Genomic DNA, 25,121 nt, shown 5'->3' on the forward strand with positions numbered 1-25,121 from the left:
AAGTCTCAGTACCGCTTGTCACAGTGGCCCCTTAAGTGCCTGGCAGGTTGGGACGAAGGAACTTGCCCCATTGCGAGCCTGCCGTGAGCTAGCTCTGGGCCCAGGGCTTCACTGAAATGCCTCCCAAAGGCTCTGGGCACCTGCCAGGGTCTGCCTTGAGGCTGGGTGTGTATATCATTTAGAAGGGGCTGTCTAACCAGAAATGCGGAACGTAATACACTTGCCCACAGAGAAATGCTATCGGGAGACCAAACTCTTTTTAAACTGTGGCTATTTTAAGGTGCATGCTTAGAATTGTAGTTCCTGGTGCTAAGAAGCCTGAGCTGTATCGCATGGCTTTTATGTTTGTCATTTCTCTTAATCAGCAGGTAACAAGGAGGGAACACATTCTACGTTCTGGGTGTTGCTGAGTATCCTTCTGGGAGCAGTGGCCATGCTGTGCAAAGAGCAAGGGATCACCGTGCTGGTAAGACCCGAGATGCAGTCAGGCCTGCCCTTTCTTCCCCTGCGGTAGAGACGTCCTGGGCTGGCCCGGCCTCTGTTTCCCAGCCCCATTGCAAGCCTGTCATAGACCCTTCCGCCAGTTACTTGTGCTTTCAGTACATCTGATGTTGCATGGAAATGGGCTGTCTCAGTTGATGATCTTTAGCAAGCAGTGGGAAGTTCATACGTGGAATATAAGAAATCGTGCAGAAGATCATAGGGGAAGGGAGGGAGAACTGAACGGGAAGAAATCAGAGAGGGAGGCAGACCACAAGAGACTCTTGACTCTGGGAAGCAAACTGAGGGTTGCGGAAGGGAGGTGGGTGGGGGATGGGGCAGCCGGGTGATGGGTATTAAAGAGGGCACGCGATGTGATGAGCACGGGGTGTTATACGCAACTGATGAATTACTGAACACTACCTCTGAAACTAATGATATACTATATGTTGGCTAATTGAATAAAAAAAAAAAAAAAAGAGTGATTAGCTCCTGGGGCGCCTGGGTGGCTCAGTCAGTTAAGTGTCAAACTCTTGGTTTTGGTTCGGGTCGTGATCTCAGGGTGGTGAGATGGAGCACCGTGTCGGGCTCTGAGCTCAGTGAGGAATCTCCTTGAGATTCTCTCTCTCTCTCTGCTCCTCCCACTTGTGCGCTCTCGCTCTCTTTCTCTCTCTCTCTCCCATAAATAAATCTTAAAAAAAAAAAAAAAAGGCAGTGATTAGCTCTCATGGAGAGGTGCTGTAGAAAAAGAGGAAAGAACAATTTAAGTTTTCTGCGGTGCTCTCCTGTTTCGGCAGTTCTAAATACAGTGGGCTGACCCCATCCCTGCTTCTGGTCCTGGTTAGAGAAGCATTGAGTGTATGTTGTGCTCAGCTTTGACTGGAAATATCAAAGAGGAAAGGAGGAGCCTCTGCAGAGTACAGATGTATACCTCCTATGTCTGATCAGAATTGAAGCCCCAGGGAGGGAGAGGCATTGAAATCCACTTTCCTTTTTTTCTTTCTAGCCAATTTTATGCTTGACTTTATTAGAGGAAAATTTAGAAATTAGGGCTGTGATTAGGGGTAGAGAAATGGAAAACAAAGATACGGGATTTGAATGGCCCATATAGGAATAGCTTGGGAAAGAAAGAGCAGATAAAGCTTTATGGGGTTTGATGTAACTCAAAGCAAAGATCCATGGTTTTATCAGGCTCAGTCTATAAGATTAAGATTAGATAGCTAAAAAATGGCATAGAAAGAATTATTGTGCAAAGATACTTGAAGTTCATGAGTTGTTTTTTTTTTTTTTAAGTTCTAAGCCCATGTTTCTCAATCTTGGCATTACTGACATTTGGGGCTAGATCATTCTTTCTTATGGGAGGGCTGTCCTATGCATCGTAGCATGTTAAGCAACATCCCTGGCCTCTACCCTCTAAATGCCAATAGGACTCCCTTGGCTGTGACAACTTAAAATGTCTCTAGACATTGTCAAGCATCCCCCAGGTGGCAAAACCATCCACTGCTCTAAACCCTTGCTTCTCAAAGACCAGCAGCATCAACACCATCTGGGAGCTTATTGGAAATTTAGGACCTCCAACCCCACCCCCAGGCCTGCTGGGTCAAAATCTCCATTTAACAAGGTCCAAGGTGGCTCCCGTTAATGTTTGAAAAGCGCTAAAGAACTAGGTTGAATTTATGTAACTAAAGATATGGTAAAATTTAGCTATTTCCAAAAATGTGATTAGAATGTGGACATTTTGATAATGCATTTAAATGGGAAGTTGGAGAGTGCCAAACAGAAGTGATGACAAGATCCCCTCATGCCTTGGGGAGAAAAACAAATGGTATAAGACAGCAGCGGCTCAACAGGGAGCTTCTGCCTTCTAGAAAATGGTTTACACCCGGGCAGAAATGGTCTGCTGTGACCCACTAAAATCCTGTATCGCCTGAGTTGATGAAATCAGAATTCTTTGACATGATTAACCCAGCACTGGCCTGTGTATTGGATAATTAATGGCTTCTAGCATTTATGGGAGAGGGTTAAGTAGGGATGTCATCCTTGCTCTGGAAGCCACCAATTACCACTGGCTTCTGATGATTTCTGATCTTTTTCCCCACAAAGCCTCACATTAAAAAGGTTAGGGTCATTTAGGGGGAACTTTAACCATATACGCCATATGTATTGTGACCACCTTATCTAGATGGGGCAGGGAGTTCCACAAGATGACGTTGCCTGCGGCGAGAGAAGGGAATCCAAGGCTCACCTAGCTGCCATCTTGGGAGTGTAGTTTCCAAAGTTGACCCAATGGTGTCCATCCCAGCCAGGTGCAAGGCGACACCAAGAGGCGGAGAGTGCCCAGATTATAACCAAACCTCCAAAATGGTGCGTCATCACTTCTACCCACATTCCGGAGGCTGGAACTCAGTCATATGACCACTTGTAACTGCAGGACTGGCTGGGAAGTGCGGTCTGGCTGTGTGCCCAGCAAGAACTGAAAACCAGCAGACGGGCTAGGAGTCCGAACCTGAGAGATCTCTGAAGCCCTCTCAGAGGTTATTTTGTATGTCGTGCCCCTGCTATTACTGCACTTGCTGAAATCGGCACGCACTTGGCGTTCTGGGGGTGCGATTAATTATTTATGTGGCTGGGTTGTCGAGTTTGATGGCTGCCTTTCTCTTCTGAGGCATAATTATGGTGCAGGTAACCCCTCTGTCACATCAACTAAGAGACTGTTTTATAGTAAAGGAAAAACAAGGGAAGAGGGACCTCTGCAGAACTTCTTCTGGGAACCCCAAATGTCCAGCCATCCTGAATCTTTAAATACTCTTCTAGGCAGACTCTGAAATTATGACCAAGAGGGATTTACTAGATAATAAATTTGAGATATTACCATGAGCTGATTTTATAGGAACAATAGTGGGGTGTCTGTTTTAGAGATGAAAACCCCTTCCATGATTATCTTATCCACTGCAATTCTTGTCAAGGTTCAGTAATAAAATTGTGAAGTATAATTGCTGCCTAATCAGAGCGAGGCTCTCCCGTTACTGATTGCCTTGCTTTGCTTCCTCAGGGTTTGAATGCAGTCTTTGACATCTTGGTGATAGGCAAATTAAATGTTCTGGAAATGGTCCAGAAGGTACTACATAAAGACAAATCAGTAGAGGTGAGTATAGACTTTTGTCTCCAGCCCAGACATGGAAAATGTCAAGCACCAGCTGATTTAAAATGCCATTTTCAAAATATTTCTTGTGGTTTTGAATCTTGAAATAGCTGGCCCTTTTAAGCTACGGTGTCAGCGTAGTTCCGGCAGAATTGTTGCACGTTTGTACCTAGCTTGGCTGCACTTCTCTTTTGAAAATCTGCGCCATCAGGGGCTTGGCGTTGTCCTTTCAGAACTTTGGCGTGCTCAGGAACGGGGGCCTCCTCTTCAGAATGACCCTGCTGGCCTCGGGGGGCGCAGGGATGCTCTACGTGCGCTGGAAAATCATGGGCACCGGCCCGCCCGCGTTCACCGAGGTGGACAACCCCGCCTCCTTTGCCGACAGCATGTTGGTCAGGGTGAGTGCTGAGCCTGTCCCCCGCTGGATTGTCTTCTCTGCCCACCAAATCCCACCACCTTTGTCCTCCTCTTCTCGCTTCCCAACACGCCCACAAAATCCCCCATCGGCGGAACACCTCCACATTTGTTTGCTCTCACTAAGGATATTCTAGGATGAAACCCGAGTTTTATTAGGGGATGGAGAGGGTGTAAGCCCTTTGTATTTCCATTCGAAACAAAATTAAAGAGCAGCGGTTCTTTCAAACATCAGGTTCCCTGCTAGCCTCACTAAAGTGTCCCCTGACCCCATTACTTTTGTTGTAAAGAAAACTGATGTAGCGGGATTAAGACAAAATACAACCACATCGGTTACATATCTTTAAACGTCCAGCAGTATCAAGACTCCCTTTATTGTAAAGCTTCGCTTTTTCTGAAGGCAAGGTGTCAAGCCACAAAGTCTTAGCTGTGCATTTCATAGAGATAGAAATCAAAAGAAGGGAAAGCCCTGTTCTTAATATTGTCAGACACACAGGTGACCCCCGGGCCTCAGATTTCCTGGGTCACAGACTTTGGGCATCACTAAGTAAATGGGACATACTTTGACCAGAAATATAAGGGACGTATATAGCAGAGTCTGGTGGCTTCGCTGTATTTTTGTCTATTACAATCTGAACGCCTTTAATAAATTGCAAACGATGGCCTCGTGTCCAGTATCACAATGGGCAATATTTTATTTTATACAACTGCTCTCCGTGAATGGAAGCCTATGGATGCCTCAAAAGTGGAGCTTCAAGGTGTGTGTGTGTGTGTGTGTGTGTGTGTGCGCGCGCGCGTACTACATACACATGTAGAAGTTCTGTATCAAATACATGTTTGTTTTCCTTTGACTGACAGGCCATAAACTATAATTACTACTATTCACTGAACGCTTGGCTGCTGCTGTGTCCCTGGTGGCTGTGTTTTGATTGGTCAATGGGCTGTGTCCCCCTCATTAAGTCAGTCGGCGACTGGAGGGTAACCGCACCAGCCGCTCTCTGGTTGTGCCTAATTGGCCTAATATGCCAAGCCCTGTGTTCTGAAGACAGCCACAAAAGAAGGTAAGAGGCAGCACTGAATTTTAACTTCCACACGGGATTGAGTCAGAGCTTCTCGCTCAAGCCAGCACTGATCATTTTAACAGTTTGGCAGAAGTAGTGTCCAAGGACATTTATTTCCCGTACGTATTGCCGGTGAGGATGAGTTCCGTCCCTTTGGAATCCATTGCCGGCTTCAGCTGGTGGGGAGTGGCCTTGGAGGAGGGGGACAGATGACTGCTCTCTCCCCCGCTCCCGCAGGCCCCATGAAGTAGCATCTTGAGATCCTTTTCGAGGTAGGTGGTAAAGAGTAATTTATGGTCAGAACAGAGAGTGTAATTGATGTGAGCCGTGCCCATTGTTTCACAATTCTCCTTCAGAAAGCCCTGGTGGATGCCCTAGCGAGTCCTTCTGTTGTTTCGTAGAAAATAAACTGCTGCCCCAAAGAGACCATTCTTTCTTGCCAAAAAAAAAAAAAAAAAACGAAAAAAGAAGAAGAGAAAAAGAGGGTGATTGAGAAAATAATTGGGGAAAAGCAAATGTGTTTCATGAGAACAAAAACTATTTAAGGTGATTGATTCCCTTTAAGCATAAGTGCTTATGGAATTAGATTAGTACTTTCTCAAAATAAATAAGGTTTTAAGTTTATCTGTTACATTGGTTCATAATTCTAAAGGGCAACTAACTTTAGTCCCAGTTCACTTATACACGTGCAATAGTATTTTTTTAAATATTTTATTGATTTATTTGAGAGAGAGACCACGCACATGTAGGGGAGGGGAGAGCATGAGCAGGGGGACGGGTTGAGAGAGAAGCAGGCTTCCCTCTGAGCAGGGACCCCTAGGCAGGGCTCGATCCCAGGACCCCAGGATCACGACCTGAGCCAAAGGCAGACGCTTAACCGACAAGGAGCCACCAAATTTGACCTGGCTTCTTAATTGTTCTTGTGTCACATGGAACACTGGACATGTTGCCTCGTTCCACAAGTGCTTTGTTGCTCAGCTTTCTTTCTGCTTGACTAACATTTGCGGTGATGTAGCTCCCAAAAATGATTTCGTTTATTGCAGATTTTATAAAGTTTATAAAGTCAAGTATTATTATTCCTGGTAAGGTTGGGGGGGGGGTGGGGGCGGGGGCGGGTTTTTTCCCCATGAAAACTATATTGCACTAATACACCCAGTGATCTATTCAACGCTACATGGTTTAAGGTGGGGTTAAGAGTAGGCGAATTAATAAGGCCTCACAAAATGTAATCATTCTAACCTTACTCATATGGACTGGACAACTTACAAGTCTTATCCCTGCATTTGGTGTTAGTGAGATCTTATGACTTATCCTAATACTGCCAGGCTAAGCCCTAGGCCCTACGGATGACATTTCTTTGCTACTGCTGACACCTTTCCTCAACTGATGACGTGAAAGAAAGGGGGCTTTTATCACTATTTTAATGTTGAGTAGGAATTTTTTTTTAAAGGTCTGAAAATAGCCATTTCAATTACTTTTCATTTTACAGGATCCTTACACTGGGCCTGGGATTTCTCATTATCCCATTTCTTCCTGCAAGTAACTTGTTCTTCCGAGTGGGCTTTGTGGTTGCGGAGAGAGTCCTCTACCTCCCCAGTGCGGGGTACTGCTTGCTGCTGACTTTGGGATTTGGAGCTCTCAGTAAACACACTAAGAAAAAGGTATTGGCCCAGAGTGGTGCCATTCATACCCCAGACGAGTGGACGGATCTTCCTAATGACACTTACTGTATCTCTCTATTCCTAAGAAATTGATTGCTGGTGTCGTACTGGGAATCTTATTCATAAACATACTGAGGTGCGTGATTCGCAGTGGCGAGTGGCGGAACGAAGAAGAGCTTTTTCGAAGCGCCCTGTCTGTGTGTCCTCTCAATGCCAAGGTATGTTGGCTGCCGTGTTTCTTTAGAAAGACTTCAGTTCAACAGCTGAGTAAGAGAAATGTTTACCTTCACATAGAATCTAGCATAAGACCATGACCAAATACTTGGTTTTTTTCTTTGGTTTTATTAATGATCTTGATAAAACTTACTACAATTCCACTTGGCCAAAATAATTCAAAAGAAATCATTACAACCAGACAATGTCAGTGAAACCGCGGATTACTTAGATGAAGTTTGGCTCGTCTTCCAGTTGGTCCACGCAACCGCCCTTTGAAATGGTGGCAGGGCGGTAACCACACACATCCGACTGCGGCTGGGGGAGGGGCAGAGTCAGTCCATTCAGAGCACACCTCAGAACCTGTGCTCGGGTCACAGGATTAAGTCCTCCTCCAATCTGTAACTTGAAGACGACACCACTTACGAATGGGCAGCGCTTTGGTTCAGGAAGTTTAAATTATGCCGTCTGGTGTTTCGTAGTACACATTGCTCTCACCTGTGGTTTCTCGGCTTGCGATTCCTTTCATCAGATTAGGTAAAAATAAACGTGTAGACTTCAAAATTGGCAATGTTTTCATTGAAGCCGTCTGGTAGGAATTTGTGTCACTTGTATTCTCGATGAATCCAATCTCTTCATTTAACCCGCTGTGCCTTTTGGGGCAAAACTAAACTGTTTTGAACTTTCAGTGCCCTTATCTATAGAAGGGAGATAATGTCTGTCTCTCGGGCTTATTGTGAGGCCTTAAAGAAAGATGGCGTCCAAAGAGCCCTAATATGGTAGTTAGAACATAGTAGGTGCTCAAGAAATGTTAGCTTTCTGGGGCTCATTTTGGTTTTGGTTTTCTTGTTAAATGGCAAGAAGAGAATTCTATTGGCTCAAAATAGGAGGCCAAGGGGTTTGGTTAGAAGAATTTTCTATTGGTATAGATTACTGCTAAATAATGATATATTCTCTCTCAGGTCATCAGAATAGGAGTTCCTAGGATGCTTCAATGTGATCCTCTAGGGGGAGAAAAAGAGCTCTCTGGAGTTCTCTCTCATTTCCATATCCTATATTTAAGAGAAAGAAGTGATTTCAGGCAAAATTATTTGAATAAGTCTAATGAATAGTTGGCATCTTATTGTGATCCTGAAGTAAATAATAGTATAAAAAGTGCTAACTCCTTGTTTGTCTTTTTCTTGGATTAAAAAAAAAAGATCTTGTTCATGTTTTATAGTTAAGAGACTTAGATAAAAGAGTGAATTACTTCAAGCTTTGATCCTTAATTTGATTTGCTGACCTATCCATTTATTTTATGCTACTAAAAATAAATTGCCTGTGATTTAATTTCATAAATGTTAATAGATCTGCTTTATTTTTGCTTTTCTGTTTGAATAGCAGTAATTATCCCTTCTATTTATATAGTGCTTTCCCACAAGGAACTCCGATTTCTTTGTAGAGGCTCTATAATTAATCTCTGTTATCCTCCCTCTAAGGTTTTGAGAGAGAGGGTTTTCTTTATTTTTCCAAATGGGAGAAACTGAGGCATAGAAGGATGGAACTGATATTATCTAGATGAGTAATTTCGGTGGTAGGTAGAGACCTGGTATGATGTGCTGCCCAGTAAGTAAGGGGGAGGGGTGACATATGTGATGTTTGAGCCTATAGGTCTGCCTTAGGAAGTGATTTCTTATGTTATAGGATAGAAAACACAAGGTGTGCACACATGGACACACACACAATCATATGTCTGCATGTGTAGTTTTCTTTTTTAAATGTAAGACATACATGGGACGCCTGAGTGGCTCAGTTGGTTAAGCGTCCAACTCTTGGTTTCGACTCAGGTCATGATCTCGCGGCCCTGGGATAGAGCCCTGCATTGGGTTCTGTGCTCTGTAGGGAGTCTGCTTCAGATTCTCTCTCCCTCTCCCTTCCACTCACTCTCTCTCTCTCTCCCAGATAAATAAATAAAATCTTTAAAAAAAATTTAAGACATACATACAAGACCTCATCTTCAAAATGGACCCAGTGGTGATAGTCCTTTTTTTTTTTTTTTTAAAGATTTTATTTATTTATTTATTTGAGAGAGAGAAACAGCATGAGAGGGGAGAGGGTCAGAGGGAGAAGCAGGCTCCCCGCTGAGCCAGGAGCCCGATGTGGGACTCGATCCCAGGACTCCAGGACCATGACCTGAGCCGAAGGCAGTCGCTTAACCAACTGAGCCACCCAGGCGCCTGTGATAGTCCTTTCTAAGAATCTTTTTCAGTGTTACCTATGAGCAAGATAGAATCATGGGGTTTTTTGTTTTTGTTTGTTTACCTTTCCAATATAAATTGCAGTATAATTAAATTAACTTTACTTCCTTTTTTTCTTCTTTTTGGAAAAAAGCAAGGCTCATTTCAGGGAAGAGACCTCATTTAGGAAGACACTGGTCTCATTCAGCTCTGTTGCAGGAAATACATTTTCTGTATTGGCTTCCACTTTATATTCATTGACTACTAAGTAAGTATTTGGCACCTGGCTCTAGATTGGGCTCAGATTTACAACTGAGACTCATCTTTTTCAAAAGCTTGCGGTGCCAGTGCACGGTCAACGGTGGGATCACCCACACTGCCTTGCACATGGTGGGCACTCAGTATTAGTGACGGAACTGAGCAGCATGGAAATTAAATTCCTTTAGCCTACAGTGGATGAGATAGCAAGTATTTAATTATATTTACAGTCACTTTTCATTGTTAAAGCTTAAAGTATGTGCCACTTTGGATCAACTCTGAGATACAATTCTAAGTTCTTTTAACAAGGAAGAGGATCAAATACCCCAATGAGGTATTTCCTTAAGGATGAGCCAGAATGGTTTATAAGATTATTTTTGTGTGTAAAACATTTTAACATCAAATGGGAGCAGAGAATTTGAAACAAACCGGCTTTAGCTCTGGTGCTAACGCACCGTCCGTTGTTGACGTCCGTGTCATGGGGCTACAATGGTGGTCTTTTTGTCTGCAGGGTCTGTGCTAGTTAGATGCCTCAGCATATGAATCACAAAGGCTAGAGGGAAAGTTCAAGAATAAACAGGGTTTTTCAGTCTCTTCCATTGTATGGGAACAAAATCATTCATTCTTTAAACACTGTTATAAGGGAACTTATGAGGGTTTGGGGGTTTGTTTGTTTACAATGGGTTATCTAGACAGCTGTTTTCCATTCAGATACTTCCCTCCCTATAACCCGTAGGATGAGGCCGGCCTCTGGGCGAGCCTGTTTATCTCAGTTCTTAATTATGGACAGCTTGCCTTCTAGGGCTGTATCAGATCTGTAACGCATTCCATGGAAATAAGCACAGTCTGAACCCCCGGAGGGCTCCGTCTTTCTCCCCTGATCTGGTTGCTGGCATTCTGGGCGTCTAACAGAACACCGTGTCTACTGCAGAGGGCAGTTGAACTCTTTGTCTGAGCTTTTTATTGAGAAAACAGAATTTGCCCATAAAAAAGGATGGCAGAGGCGGCAGTCGTGTGTTGAGTAGAAGCTGAATTTGTATTCTGGGGACCACAAGTGCATCGCTCACCAGTTGGATTCTCCAGTTTGGGTTCTTTTGTGCGCGGGACGGGAGGTGAGCTAGCACACCCAGACTGGGGCTGGGGGAGGCACGAAATGAAACCGTTCAGAGCACGCTTTGCAGAGCACGTGCTGTACACCGCAGCATGCGCTGTAATCTGAAGATGCAGATGCCTAGGAGTGGACAATAGTATGGTTCGGGAAGTTTAAAGTACACTATGTGCTGCTCAGTACTATACATTTCTATCCCCTGCTTGTGATTCCTTTTGTCGGATTAGATAAAAATAAATGTATAGACTTTAAAATTGGCAGTTAAATCTCTGGTACCTGTGTGCTTAAAGGAATGTCGCAGTGTTCCCTATATGTTCCCAAAAATACTAGTATTTTTGAAGACAAGCTGTAACTCTAGGTGAAGATCGATAAGGCAGGAAGTGGTTATATTTTCAGAAGGGTTTCTGAAGTATACAATGTAATGCTACTTGAAATGTGCTTAAACCATTACCGTAGTTCATGATATATTAACTGGGGGCTTAGATGAGAGACATTTATCTTCTCACAGTTCTGGAGGCCAGAAGTCCAAGATCAAGGTGTCAGCAGGGTTGATTTCTCCTGAGGCCTGCAGATGGCCGCCTCCTCACGGTGTCCTCACCTGATCTGTCCTCTGTGCACGGGCAACCTTGGTGTCTCTCTCTGTGTGCAGAGCTCCTCTTCTTACAAGGACACTGGTCAGATAGGATCAGGGCCCACCCCGATGGGCTCAGGTTAACTTAATTTCCTCTTTAAAGGTCCTGTCTCCAAATACAGTCACATTCTGAGGTGCTGGGGGTCAGGAGATCAGCAGATGAATTTTGGGGGTGGGGGTACAATTCAGCCGTTAACATGCAACAAAGAACATTATTTACTTTAAGAAAAATAACAGATGGTGTGAATGAGTGGGTCTAGAAATCATCTCAAGCAACCAGCCCCATCCTCACCCAGCGCCCTCAGGTATGGGCGTGATATAGTGAGAAAAACACAGGTTTTGGAGCCTGGCTTCAAATGCAGCACCACCCCCTTTGGGTGAGATGCTTAATGGTGCTGCAGCTGTCCCCCAACTCGGGAGGGTGGGTGATAGTAGCCGCGTGACAGGGCTGCCATGCAGAGAAGTCACATACGTATATGGTGCCGGCCCCACCCAGGCTCATGGCAACCCTCAGCACTCGCCAGCTACCAGGATTACTGTTATCAGGAGCTACGCTGAACACACCTGATTTGAATACATTTCTGTGAGATCATCTCGTCTGAGATTACGATTGGCCTAAGCATCGTAAGCCTCTAAAAAGAAGCCTCATAAATACTTCTGATAATAGTCCTTGTGATTCTACAGTTCTGCCCCGGGGTCATTTTGGGTCCCAGCCCCTTTCCTTGTAACTTTTTCTGAGCCCATGTACAGTTGAGAAAATGCCCATAGGTCGACCTCCCTGGTGCCCTCAAGTGAAGCTGACCTGAGAATTTCTGGTAGCTTTGCAACTATGAGTCCAGTTTCTTCTAGTCAACTTTACCATCCTCTTCAATCATTAAAAATGCTCTCCTTGTTCTCTCTTCCTCTCTTCTTGACATGGAGGCAAAATTCTCATAACATAAAGTTAACCATTCTAGGTCTTCAAAAAATTAAACATATAATTACCACATGACCCAGCAATTCCACTTCTGGGTAGATACCCCAAAGAATTGAAAGCAGGATTTCAAAGAGATGTGTGAACACTCATGTTCATAGCAGCATTGTTCACAGTAGCCAAACGGTGGAAGCACCGAAGCGTCTGTCCATCGACAGATGAATGGATGAACGAAATGTAGTATAAGCATGCAGTGGAATATTACTCAGCCTTGAAAAGGAAGGAGATTCTGGCACCTGCTACAACGTGGATGAACCTTGAGGACATTATGCTAGGTGAAACAAGCCAGTCACAAAAAGACAAACACTGTGTGCTTACACTTCTGTAAGGTTATCTAGCGTCATCAAATTCATAGAAACAGAAAGTAAAATGGTAGCTGCCAGATGCAGGGAGAAGGGCAAAGGGAGAGTTACTGTGGAATGGGTACAGACTTTCAAATATGCAAGATGAGGAGAGTTCTGGAGGTTGGTTGCACAACAGTCTGAATGCACTCAACCCTACTGAACTGTAATCACCCAAAACTAATGAAACATTGTGTGCTCAAATAAAAACAATGTTCTTAACGGTTAAAATGGTAACTTTATTTTACCACAACTAAAAATTGATTTTCAGAATAAAATGATCATTATTAAATACCTTTTTAAATTAACTATTTTAAAGAGAACAAGTCAGTGACATGTAGAGCGTTCACAGTGTGGCCAGACCCGCACTTCTCTCTAGTTCTGGAACATTTTATCACCTGGTTCTCTTTCTGTTGCTACATTATCCCCTGGTGGTTTCTCCAGCTGGTAGTTTGATTAGCAAGGTTGAAACAAGAAAGTCTTACAGGATCTTTTCCTCCCCTGGCTGTCTTGCTCTGCATGATCCCAGGACCCGTGGCTGTACCGCCTCGGCCTCCTGCCACGTTGGCATCCCCAGCCTGCTCCTCTCCTGAGCTCAGGTGGCCACCTTGGTCTCTCTACTTGGGTTCTCCAAGGATTTCAAAATCAGCCTGATGCCTATCCCCCCAAGCAAGCCCAGCCAACCTGTCGTATCTGCCTGCAAAGCCATCACATCCATTCAGTTCTGGAAGTTAGAAACCTCGAGTTCATTCTTGACGTGCTTCCCCACTCTTATCAATCCATCAGCAATTTCTGTGCTCTTTGCTTCCACAGTGTTCTTCCAGTTCTTCTGCTCGTTCACCACCACCCTCGTTCAGTCTGCTGTCCTCCCTTCCCTGGGCCTGCAGCCTCAGGCTGTCCCTGGACCCCTGACATCTGCTTCTTCCCCACTCACATTTCCCACAGTGTGACTAACTTGTTACAACTCTGATTATGACCTCCTGCCATCCTCCTACGCCTGGCTTTTGTTATAGGTTGAATTGTGCCCCCAAAAAGGACATGTTCAGATCCTCACCCCTGGTACTTATGAATGGGGGCCTTGGTACAGGGTGGGCCCTTAATCCGGTATGACTGGTATCCTTATAAAGAGAGACACAGACACGCAGGGCGAAGGCGATGTGAAGACAGGCAGAGATTGGAGCCAAACAGCTGTAAGCCAAGGATCGCTGGTGACCATCAGAAGACAGGAGAGAAGCTTTCTCCCTCAGAACCTCCAGTAGAAACCAACCTCGCTGCCCCTTAATCTTTGCCTCCAGAACTGTGAGGAAATATGTTTCTGTTGTCTTAGCCACACACACACACATCCCTCCCCCTAGCTTGTGGTATTTTGTTATGGCGGCCCTAGGAAACTCACACACTTACAGACCTTGTGCTGGCCTTTTCTGCTTCTGGGCAAAGACCAAACCAGACCTGTCACCGCTTGGGGCTCCCTGTGCAGCCTGCCCCCCACACCCTCCGGCCCGGTCTCCCTTGCCCTCTGCATTCCGGTGATATTGGGCATCTTGTAGTCGCTCAAGCAAACACACTGGGCTTCCTCCAGCCCTAGAGCCTGCCCATTGCCCACTCTGCCCGGCATGCTTACTCCAGCCCCTTTAACTAGTGACCCCCTGCAGATCTCCACTGGAGGGAGGGCCCTTCCTCAGGACAACCCGCCCCCTGCCCGGACCAGGCACCACCCTGGGGACCCACCGTCCTCCACAGCCCCGGGTGCCTTCTCGTGACACACTTTCCAACAGGGTCATTGGACTCACAGCCGGGGCTTCAGGAGCCGGGGGTCCGACAGGTCTGCTGGGCACGGTGTCTCTGACGTCCAGCAGTGCCAGGGCTGAAGGAATGAGGGAGGGAGAATTTCATTAGCATAAACGAGAATGTTTGCAATGCTACAGAAGAAAGGTGTCCTATAAGAAAGGGCTGTAGTTGTTAAAATGCAGAATCCTCATTTCTCCCTCTCACAGCCATGTGTGGTTGGATTTTGCATCTCAGCCCTAATGGGGCAGGAGGGGAGCTGAGGGTTTAGCACTAATCCCACTTTGTAATTTTCAAGGTTTCTTTAGGTAAATATCCTTCTGTTGTACCTAAGTGATATCATCTGCTTGTTGCACCCTGTCCTTCCCATCTTTTCTTACAGGATGGGGGATTAAAGCATGACCCTGGCCTGCCCTCTGTAGGGATTTAGCCAAAGTTCTAGCGGCGTGGGTTATTTGTTTTATTTTGTTTTGTTTTTTACCTTTCGCTCTTGTTTTCCGTGAGAAGCTGCGATACGTATCCCTGCTCCGAACAAAGAAGCCTATCAGCTGATGGCCAAGTTTGTGTCTGTATTTTCAGGTTCACTACAATGTTGGCAAGAACCTGGCCGATAAAGGCAATCAGACAGCCGCCATCAGATATTACCGGGAAGCCGTGAGGTACTGCGAGCGTCTTGTCTCATTCATATCCATGTCTTGTTTTAACTGTCGAGGATTAAAAAAAGACCCCAACTTTAAGATACTTTGCCAATTCCTGACAGTTTAGTGAAGACCGCTGAGCGTTAACAGACAGCTTGGTTTCTCTCTCCGCTTGCAGACTAAATCCCAAGTATGTTCATGCCATGAATAATCTTGGAAACATCTTAAAAGAGAGGAATGAGCTACAGGAAGCGGAAGAGCTGCTCTCGTTAGCTGTACAAATACAGTAAGCATGGGTTTGTAGAATTACACCCGTGGCAAAGAGAGGAGCTCCGGCATTCTGGGGTCTGAGCCTTTCTTTTCCTTGTTTCTCTTTTTAAAAAATGTTCTTCCAGGCCAGACTTCGCTGCCGCGTGGATGAATTTAGGCATAGTTCAGAACAGCCTGAAACGGTTTGAAGCTGCTGAGCAGAGTTACCGGACAGCAATCAAACACAGAAGGAAGTACCCAGATTGTTACTACAACCTCGGGCGGCTGGTAAGTGTAAAGTGTCCAGAGGCTACAGAAGAAAAGCTTGGTTTTTCCCTTTTTATAATAAAATGGTAGAAGCACCACTCATGCTAGCACCCTGCACCTTGTAAAGTTCTTTCGCATATGCTCGTCACTTGAAGGTAGCTGTTTGATTTCCTCGTCTGTAACTTTTTAAGCTCTAAGTAGAGAGCAATTCAACTTGAATTAGCCAAGTGTAAGTTATCTCCAAGGCCACAGGTTAAACCAAGGAATAAATCCGAATTTTTTAAGTCCCTTGTGCTCTGTAAAACAGTACTCTGAGGGTCACTTCCTGAGAAACATGAGTTTCTCGAATGTTTCAAAAACACGAATAAAAGCTGAGATAAAAAAACAAATCCATAATATGGTTTCTGAGCTTCCATCTTCCTCCTCCAAAGACAGCTCCCTGCATCCCCAGACGTTCGTACTAACTGTTCTTTCTGTAACAGAAGGCTCGGGGGGATTTATTTGAAACCGCTTTGAGATTGTCCAATGGAAATAGGAAAGAGTGTGTTCCATAGTGACTTTCTTTTCTTAGTTACTGACTAAAGATCTAATTGCTCTTGATTTTCTTTTCTTATACTTTATTTCTTTATTCAAATAAATATTGCAACAGTAGTTAATACAATAAGTTCAGTAATCTTAAAATGTGAAAACATGTATTGGTAAATGATGGTGACATGGATTCTGTCATTGCTTCTGAAAAACCTCCATGAGGATGCACAGCTCAATCCTTATAGCTCTGGATTTTCTTAATGAAGAAAAGAACCAGACACACAATGATGTGAGGTGATGGAGGTGTTATAACTAACTAACCTTATTGTGGTGATATATACACAGGTATCACATCATCACGTTGTACACTTTAAACTTATGAAGGTTCTACGCCAATTGTATCTCTGTAAGGCTGGGGGAAAACAGACTTACCCACAAACAGCAAAATTCCTTAAATAAGAATGATTATATTCTCCCTTGAGTTAAGCCTTTAATTTGGTTTCAAGAAACTAACTACATAGGTTCCTAATATATTCAGTTTGATTAAATGAAATTGTTAAGGGAAAAAGGTTTTGCTCATTTAGCCACACTATATGTGGAATACACATATAGTGATGTGACTTTTAAAAGAAGTTTAAGATACAATTTTTCAGATTTCATCCAGCCTAGCCTCACAGGTACGATGACATCACAGTTGTTTTAAAGAGATGCCTGTTTGTCCTCACTTTAAGGGTCTGGAGACTTCTTGGTTTTATGGAGTCCTTATGTTATCAAAACCAGTGGTTCCCAAAACTGGTTGAATATCCAAGTCCTCCCACCCCATCTTAGATTTATGGAATCATAGGCCCCATAGATGATCTGTATTTACAAAACAAACCAACAAAATTCTCCAGTCATTCCAATACCCTGTTGTTGGCCCTGCATTTGGGAAGCAGATCTATCTGAGCATTGAGAAGACAGACTGACCAGCTCAGAGCAGAAGAGACTGTTGGAGGAGGGCAGCCTAGAAAACATGAGTTGCTTTAAGGATTATTGAAAATCCAAGCTTCAGTTCTTAGCATGATGGGAATGTGTTTGGTCTAAACTGCTTTGTTTCTGGATTGGGTAGCAGTGATTTTGCATGTTGTGGAGGCAGAATTTTATGAATGGAGGAAACTAAGTGACAGGAACGTGTGGCTAATGATGGTGAAATTTTACTTCTCCCACTATGCATATGTCCCTTTAAATGAGCAAGTACTGCATGTGTTATAAATTTTAAAGTGAAGTGGCTTTGTGTTTATTATTCAAAGAATAGAAAACATGTTTCACTTATGATGTATCCTGGGAAGATACCGTCTCTATATGCATGCTCTAGTGTGGAAAAGAGGAATTGTTTCTCCCTGGACTTGGAGGAAGGTGGCAGTAATGTGACTGAATCCATGTAACAGCAAGATGTTTAAACAAGGAAAATTGATAGCAGGCAATTCCTGTTGTCCCACATAACTTTCTCCAGAGCCACTTGGCCTTTCCCACATTTCTGTTTCTTTTTACATTTTATAATTCTGTGCCTTACGATCTAGTTACATACATGGATGTTGAAATAGCTTTCTCTGTGAAACCTGAAGATTCAAGGAGAGCTTAAATTATTCTAGTGAGAAGCTGTTGAAGGCAGATTAAAAAAAACTTTCCTCTACCCTCTTAGGTTCTGTCTTTGAGGCCCTGCAACTTAGACTGACTACAGACAGATTAACAAGAGAAAAAAAAAAGTTTATCCAGACATGCATTGTGCATACACATGGGAAAAACTCAGTGATGAGTAACTCAAAGAGGTGGTTAGAACTTGGGTTTATATAGCATCTTAACAAAGAACAATAACTTCATAGAGAAGTGACAAGAGAAAGGAAGAGGTTTTAGGCTTCGAAGGGTGGCACATTGTCAGAAGGTAAATACGGGTGGAAACTAACGAAGGTTTGTGTGGGTCCTTCTTCATGGCCATAAAACGTCCCCAGGAGAGGGGGATTTATGGCAGTCCTTATGTCTGTGTTTCTGCTTTTAGTCAGATAAGGGAAGTTCCAGGAAGGTTTCTTTCTGCATCTGTCAAATCTCAAATGTCTTTAGTGCAATAATCCTTACATCTGAGTGGTATATTTGGGATGGCATATTTTGATCCTCTATATTGTTCTCTCTGGGGATGAGGGTGGGAAGACAGTAAAACCTCACCATAATGATACAAGTAGAGACCAAAAACTTCAATCACATACAAGGCAGGGTGGATCCTTGCAAAGTCAATGAAGTGAGAATGGGGGATGGGAGCAAATTGGGTATTATCTGAACACTTGCAGGGATGACTGTTTCTATTTACTGTGTCTAGTACACTAGGACTAGCATGACATTATAGTTGATATCCATATGAATTCTTCCATTTTTTCTTCTGTTCTGGAGGTAGTTTTTTAGATTACTGTTTGCAGAGTGTATCTGCCTACAGTCTTCCAGGTTACACTTAAGGCTCTAATACTTGGCAGTATTTTTCCTTCCCCTAGTAACTGCCTGTCACTGCAGTTCCTTGGGGTTTAGAAAATAGAGAATTTATGCTAAATAAGCCCTTTGTAAGAGTTGGATCCAAAGAAAAGAAAACAGACTAAAAGTCAGGATTTTATCCATGTGCTCCAGTCCTTGGAATTCATTCCCACGTTCATGTAGAGGATCATCTGTAGTATTAAGTATATTAGACTTTGTAGCACTCTTTGTGTATATTGTTTACTAATTATGCTACCGTGAAATGATCTTCCTGTGTTCCCTTCTGCCAACTGTTCTTATTTAAAGATTTTGCTCTCCATTGTTGTTTAATTATCCAGCTTTTGCCTGCTTGACAGCCTAAAAGCACTGAGAGCTTAATCTTTAACAGCTCAACCAACACATTTATATATTGGTGAATAAGATGAACTTAGTAACTTAAATTTTTCTTTTTAAAAATCCTCCTTAGTCACTCTTTAGTAATGAGAGACAGAAATGTGCTTTGAATTCTGCGCCCTTATAAGAAGGGAATATAATGCAGTTTCCTTGTGAAATAGAAAATTGGGAAAAGCTGGATTATTTGCGACATGTTACCATTAGAGAATTTCAGTAATAGTGACTGGAGATATTAACTAGAGACGATTCATTATGCAAGGACTGATCGTATCAATTAGGAGCCATTCAGGAAAACAGAAACCATGCCAATTATTGTATTGTATTTAGCTAGTTAGTTTGTTTGTTTATTTATTTATTTATAGTAATCTCTATACCCAGCCTGGGGCTCGAACTTACAACCCCAAGATCAGGGGTCGCATGCTCTTTGGACTGAGCCATCCAGGTTCCCCCATGCTAAGTATTTTAAATAGAGAAGATTCTATGTAGGGAATTGTTTAAACAATTGTTGGAAGGCTGGATGACAGAAATGGAAAGGTGATGTTAACTCTGAGTATAAGGAAACCCTGTAGGGTTACGTGAACAAACAGGAGGAAATGGCACTACCAGAATATAAAGGGGCTGCCATCTCAGGAGCCACCATAATCTCAAGAGCTAAAATCATGAAGGAGGACCACTGCTTCCAGCCTGGCAGTGGAGGGGGAGACATAGCCCCTTCAGATGCACGGCCAAGGAGAAGGAGGGACAGTGTGAGAGTGGGGGAAAGGGCCCCTCTTGCAGCCATCTGATGTCACCCATGACTCCTGCTGGCAGAAACCTAGCAAGGAGCCAAGTGGCAAAGGACTCTGAGAAATGTGTTTTGCAGAGTGCGGAAGGATGGGCATAGAGCTCATGGGTAAATAATGTGTGCATTACCTGTCCCCTGTCTGGATGAGTAGTTCTGGCCAAATCACCATTTTTCTCTGCTTCCCTTAAAGTGCTGGTTCACTTCATATAGATGCTATAAGAAGGGGAGAGTTGAGACAAAATAAAAGTACAGTAAATTTTACCTGATTCAGTCTGTTGTTCTTCAGTAAATAGTAATAATAAGAAGAAATAATAAAATATGTGAAGAATTTTGTTGTGTAAATGAAGTTTTGTTGGTTTGCCTATGTATTAAGAATGTCACCACAGATTTTGTCCAACTGACTCAAATGCATGTCACTCGCTAGAGACACTTGACCAAGAAATCAATGGAAACTCCGATACAAGCAATTAAATATTGGTATAATTAACACCCTTAATTATTTTACTTTTTGAACTTTTCACATCATTTCCTTACTTACAGGGTGAAATATTGTGACTGGAGTTTTCTGAGTCTCATGGGAAATCTGACAACATCATCAGCAAATGGATATTCATAGGGTTTCCATAATTAAACCCTTATTTTCCTTACCTAATATGCCACCTGTTTGCTGTGTGGGTGGGTCATAAAGTCAAAATGTTTCTGTTGTCTAATAAAAAGACTTTCCAGTTAGGAAGGAATTGCCTTAAACTTGGATAAATTGTTATCATTTGTAGTTTTTGCAGAGGTAAAGGAACTAAGTTCATTCAAATAAGATGGGCATTTGAACTGAGTTAAAGAGGGCAAGAGGATCACCTGCTAGAAAAAATCCATCACTTTCTCCCTCGGAATGCTCTTATTAACCATGCACATTGAGAGCCACACATTTTGTGGTGTTTTCAGTGTTAAACGACACGCCCTCTCAAAAGAAAGCAACAGATAATTCTCTCCTTCCTAAAGGAGGCAAACAGGCTTCAAATTGCCAAAGCAGGGCGCCTGGCTGGCTCAGTCCGTAGAGCATGCAACTCTTGATCTCGGGGTTGTGAGTTCAAGCTCCACGTTGGGTGTAGAGATTACTTAAAAATAAAATCTTTAAAAAAAAATCGCCAAGGGGTTTCATGTTGCCACTTAAGACTTTCCCAAGGAGTTCACTAATATGTCTGACACACTCATCACTTTGTATGTAGCTTAGATGTAGGCAGGAAGAGCCTACTAAAGCATCCTTCACAAGGTGAATTTGACATATGTAGCTGTTACATTAAATATTTTATTTACCGCTTTAAATAATACCTTACCAAAGATATACTATGTGAAGTCTTTCTAGAAAAAGAGTAATGATTAGGTTTTTAATTCATGTCTCTCCAGGAGTCTTAAATATTAGTTGACGCCTAGAATCACTAAATTATGAATTACAGTCAAGAGGTTGTAGGCTCAGGAACTAGACCACCTGGTGCTCATTCCTGTTTACCATTTCTAGACACATAACTTTTAGCAACATGTAACTTTGAGAAATTAACCTAATTTCTCTGTGCCTCCGTTGTTCCATCTGTACAATGGGGATGGTTATCTACTTCAGTGAGATATTTTGAGGATCAAATGAGTTACTGTGAAAACTTAGAAGCTCAGTAAGCACTAGTTAGGCTTTGTTTAGTTTGGGGTTTGGTTTTGGGTATGTCTTAGAGGAAGCAACGACATTGGAATATTGATTTTTCAGGGCCGTGCTTTATTTTCAGTATGCAGATCTAAACCGCCACGTGGATGCCCTGAACGCGTGGAGGAATGCGACTGTGCTGAAGCCGGAACACAGTTTGGCTTGGAACAACATGATCATACTCCTCGATAACACAGGTACAGAAAGGCGCCTTGCATACATCAGAGGACAAGACGCCACAGTACCATGCCACTGGATAAGTAGGAAACAGTATATATGCTTTTTTTCTCTAGTGTGTATGAGTTAAAAAAAAAATTAATATGGGCTAATATTTTACATGACAAAAATTATTCTTATAGAAAATAGAGTTTCCTTTGACATATTGAAATATGTATGTTTGGGGGAAATGACACTTGGAATTAGTGCTGAGCCATAGGGGAAGATGGGCGCTAATATCTCATTTCTTCTGGAGCCCGTGACCTAGCATTGTCCGTCGTCTAGGCTGCCGGAGGTACCCAAAAGTGAACAATAATGGCTTTGGGGTTAATAAATGCAAGGTCCATGCTCTACAGTTCATGGACTCTTCTTAAAGGAGATGCCCCCAAACCTACACTCAGAGCCATAGATTCTTAGTTGAGATATAATGCTAACAGACTTGACAATGTGGTTTCTCAGCCAGGATCTTAGCTCCATCAACTGGGAGTTACTCCGCTCCCCTACTTTTGAAAATCCAAGCATCCCATAAGAAATGATAGTTTTAATTTGGCAGAATTTCAAGCCAGTGAGCCATCTAAGCAGTGTGGAAAAGAGATACACACTTGCTTCTCATGGAGGTATAAAATGTGTACTTCCACATGATAAATACTCAGTTATTAAAGTGTTACTATGGATACTGTTATCCTACAAACTGGCTTTCTCCAATTTAGGTGTAACTGGTATCTGGGGAAAAATTAAAATTAGGTTTTATGTGCTTTTACAGAATTTAATCAAAGGCTGTTTGTATATTATATCAGAATTGTGCTGGACTGCAGTGGTTTTGCAACTGATCGCGTCATGTGTGTGTGTGTGTGGTGTGTATGTATATGTGTGTGTTGTGTATATACGTGTATTTGTGTTGTGTATATGTGTGGATAGGTGTATCGTGCATGTATGTGTTGTATGTGCATATGTACGTTGTGTAGATATTGTATGTGTACATGTGTTATGCATTCTTTTTTTTTTTTTAAAGATTTTATTTATTTATTTGACAGAGGGAGACACAGCGAGAGAGGGAACACAAGCAGGGGGAGTGGGAGAGGGAGAAGCAGGCTTCCCGCTGAGCAGGGAGCCCGACGCGGGGCTTGATCCCAGGACCCTGACAGATCACAACCTGAGCCGAAGGCAGACGCCTAACGACTGAGCCACCCAGGCGCCCCATGTTATGCATTCTTCATTGATTTTCTTAAGGAGTTATTCCTAATCATTGTGTACAATGCACATAAGCACTGTTAGACAGAATGAAATACCAGTTCAATGTTAACATGTTTTCTTAAGTGTTTCTGTGTTTTCCTTGCAGGTAATTTAGCCCAAGCCGAAGCAGTTGGAAGAGAGGCACTGGAATTAATACCTAATGATCACTCTCTGATGTTCTCGTTGGCAAACGTGCTGGGGAAGTCCCAGAAATACAAGGTGTGTAAACCGGAGGCCGCGATTTCTTGCGATCAATGCCAGCATCTGACAGAAGCCATAAATGTTATTTCTGCCCAGTTAAATTCAGAATTAGGCCAAAACAGTGAGAGCCGTGCACCAGTGTGACTTGGTCAATTTGCTTTCAGGAGAAGCCGCCCAAAAGATGGATTTGCAGGGTCAGACTTCATGTCCTTTCTCATCAGCGTTCATTACCGTTGTGCAAACGTGGGGAGGGGAGGAGAAGCCCCAAAGAAGAGGCAGTGACAGCTCATCCTAGCAGCTGCCCCAGCCCCCACCCTGGCGCCTGCCAGTTTCTGCACTAAAGGAACAACAACCCATGGGGAATACAGGACTAGTGCTTGCTGCCTCCAGGTTTCTCCACGTCTAGAGTTATGTCATAGGTCATCCGCAAGGCCCTGGAAAGGCTGACCAACGGAACCACAAGACACGAGATCCGGGCTCTCTCTGACCTGGCTCCCAGGACTGGCCAGGAGTGGACTATGAATCAAAAGGGGCACGATGCCCTGTGTCCCTAAGGGGACTCAGGGTTCCTAACACCCGTGATCTCAAACTTTAAATTTATGTGTCAGAGCCAGGGAGGGAGTGCGTTAGATGCAGCTGGCCCAGATTCCTCCCCACAAGAGGTGCTGTCGCAGTTGGCGGGGTAAAGTCAGGCTCGGTGCACTTCTAACTAGCATCCTGGGTTTCTAACACAGATGTTACAGAAAACACACTTCCAGAAGCAGGACCTTAATCCTTCGTGACAGAAGGATTTTCTTTCGGAATCCAGAGCTATGTCTGATTTTGATCACATGAGGCCTAAGGAGGTGATTAATTCATGTTTGTCCCACGTTATTTACTTCTCTTCTGCTCATCAGATATCATTATCAGCATAGTTTTCCACAATAACAGTAAGATATTTCATGCACGGTCTCTCATTTTCAAATATCAGGGAGTTTAAAAAAATAAAAAATTAAAATAAAATAAATATCAGGGAGTTTAATAGGTTCAGTATATGTTTTAACATTTCTAGCTTTTGCTCCAGAGGATGGTTTTTGAGGGGGTTAATTTTTATTTTTTATGGGTTTACCGGTGTAGAGCTGGGGGAAGAAGGTAAGGTTTGTGGTTTTCCCGTCTCTTGACCTCTCCAGCCTTCTCCATCAGCCTGGGACAGCTCTGGAGCATCCAGCGACCACCGGCTACAGCTGGGCATTTTCAGGATACAGCTTATGTAACCATTGTATTGATTTTTCTATCATCCCACAGTCTATAAACTAGAATTCTATTAAGGGGACAGAACCCACGGTTCATTTGGCTTCCAGTTCACATTGTTCTTTTTTTTCCCAGATAAAGTAGAAAATACTCCATAGAGCAGAACGGAGAAGTGGGTTTCCTATATTTCTATACATTTTGCATCCTAATTGTCTAGGCCAGGGTGCTGAGCCTAAGATAAGGAAAGAGAAGAAATTTTAAAGTCGATTTAAATTCCCTGGCCTTCCTATTCCTCAAGCTAAATGGTAGTGTTTGAAAGTCGTCAGAAAGCATAGCTACTTAGAGCATAGCTACAAATCTATACAATCCATTTGCTGTGTTTTCCAATGCACCTAACACGGCAGGAGAACCTTAACACTACCTTGAAGGAGTTTCAGCTACTCTAACTTGGCACATTGACACTGACTCTGAGTTCTGGAAGTGATGTTTGCTGACATCTTGTATGTTACCCGGATGTCTTCATTCAGTCCTTTTTGGATGACATTTCCAAAATACAAGTTTTTCTCTGCCAGCTCTCTGTAAAAGGTTGTGGTTTCAGAGATGTTTGCCCAAATGCCCAGCCTGCTTCTCAGGAGTACCACAGGCCATCTCAGGACAAAGAAATCTGTCTTCCTATACTTTATAAAATGTGTGATCCTAGATGTGGGAAGCCCGCTTGGAAAACTCACAGAAGGTGCAGCTAGAAGGAGCAAACGCATCCCGAACCAACAACTTCAGTGTTTCAGCTTAGTGTTTGATACTCACTAACACATGTGTGTCCCTTCGGGAACACGAATGTATACGGTATGAGTAGCTACCCCGGCAGGTGTCAGCAAAGAACAGTTAGGCATCTTTATTTCCTGGTATTATGGTCGAA

At 43.3% G+C, this 25,121-nt stretch overlaps 1 protein-coding gene across 3 annotated transcripts in view; it reads left to right on the forward strand.

The window, feature by feature from the left end:
- TMTC4 (transmembrane O-mannosyltransferase targeting cadherins 4) overlaps nucleotides 1-25,121 on the forward strand; it is a 63,616-nt gene that overhangs the window by 35,171 nt on the left and 3,324 nt on the right. For 2 of the 3 annotated variants that reach the window (XM_032402677.1, XM_032402679.1), the window contains exons 6-16: nucleotides 366-466; nucleotides 3,533-3,625; nucleotides 3,856-4,020; nucleotides 4,895-5,097; nucleotides 6,587-6,758; nucleotides 6,845-6,976; nucleotides 14,863-14,942; nucleotides 15,100-15,207; nucleotides 15,317-15,458; nucleotides 21,408-21,522; nucleotides 22,881-22,993. In XM_032402677.1, the coding sequence (XP_032258568.1) occupies nucleotides 366-466; nucleotides 3,533-3,625; nucleotides 3,856-4,020; nucleotides 4,895-5,097; nucleotides 6,587-6,758; nucleotides 6,845-6,976; nucleotides 14,863-14,942; nucleotides 15,100-15,207; nucleotides 15,317-15,458; nucleotides 21,408-21,522; nucleotides 22,881-22,993 (1,424 nt within the window). The remainder of the gene's footprint in view (nucleotides 1-365; nucleotides 467-3,532; nucleotides 3,626-3,855; nucleotides 4,021-4,894; nucleotides 5,098-6,586; nucleotides 6,759-6,844; nucleotides 6,977-14,862; nucleotides 14,943-15,099; nucleotides 15,208-15,316; nucleotides 15,459-21,407; nucleotides 21,523-22,880; nucleotides 22,994-25,121) is intronic. The other variant, XM_032402680.1, reaches the window with a different exon arrangement.

The sequence above is a fragment of the Phoca vitulina genome, unplaced genomic scaffold (genome assembly GCF_004348235.1).
Source record: "Phoca vitulina isolate PV1807 unplaced genomic scaffold, GSC_HSeal_1.0 scaffold5, whole genome shotgun sequence".
Taxonomy (NCBI): Eukaryota; Metazoa; Chordata; class Mammalia; order Carnivora; family Phocidae; genus Phoca; species Phoca vitulina.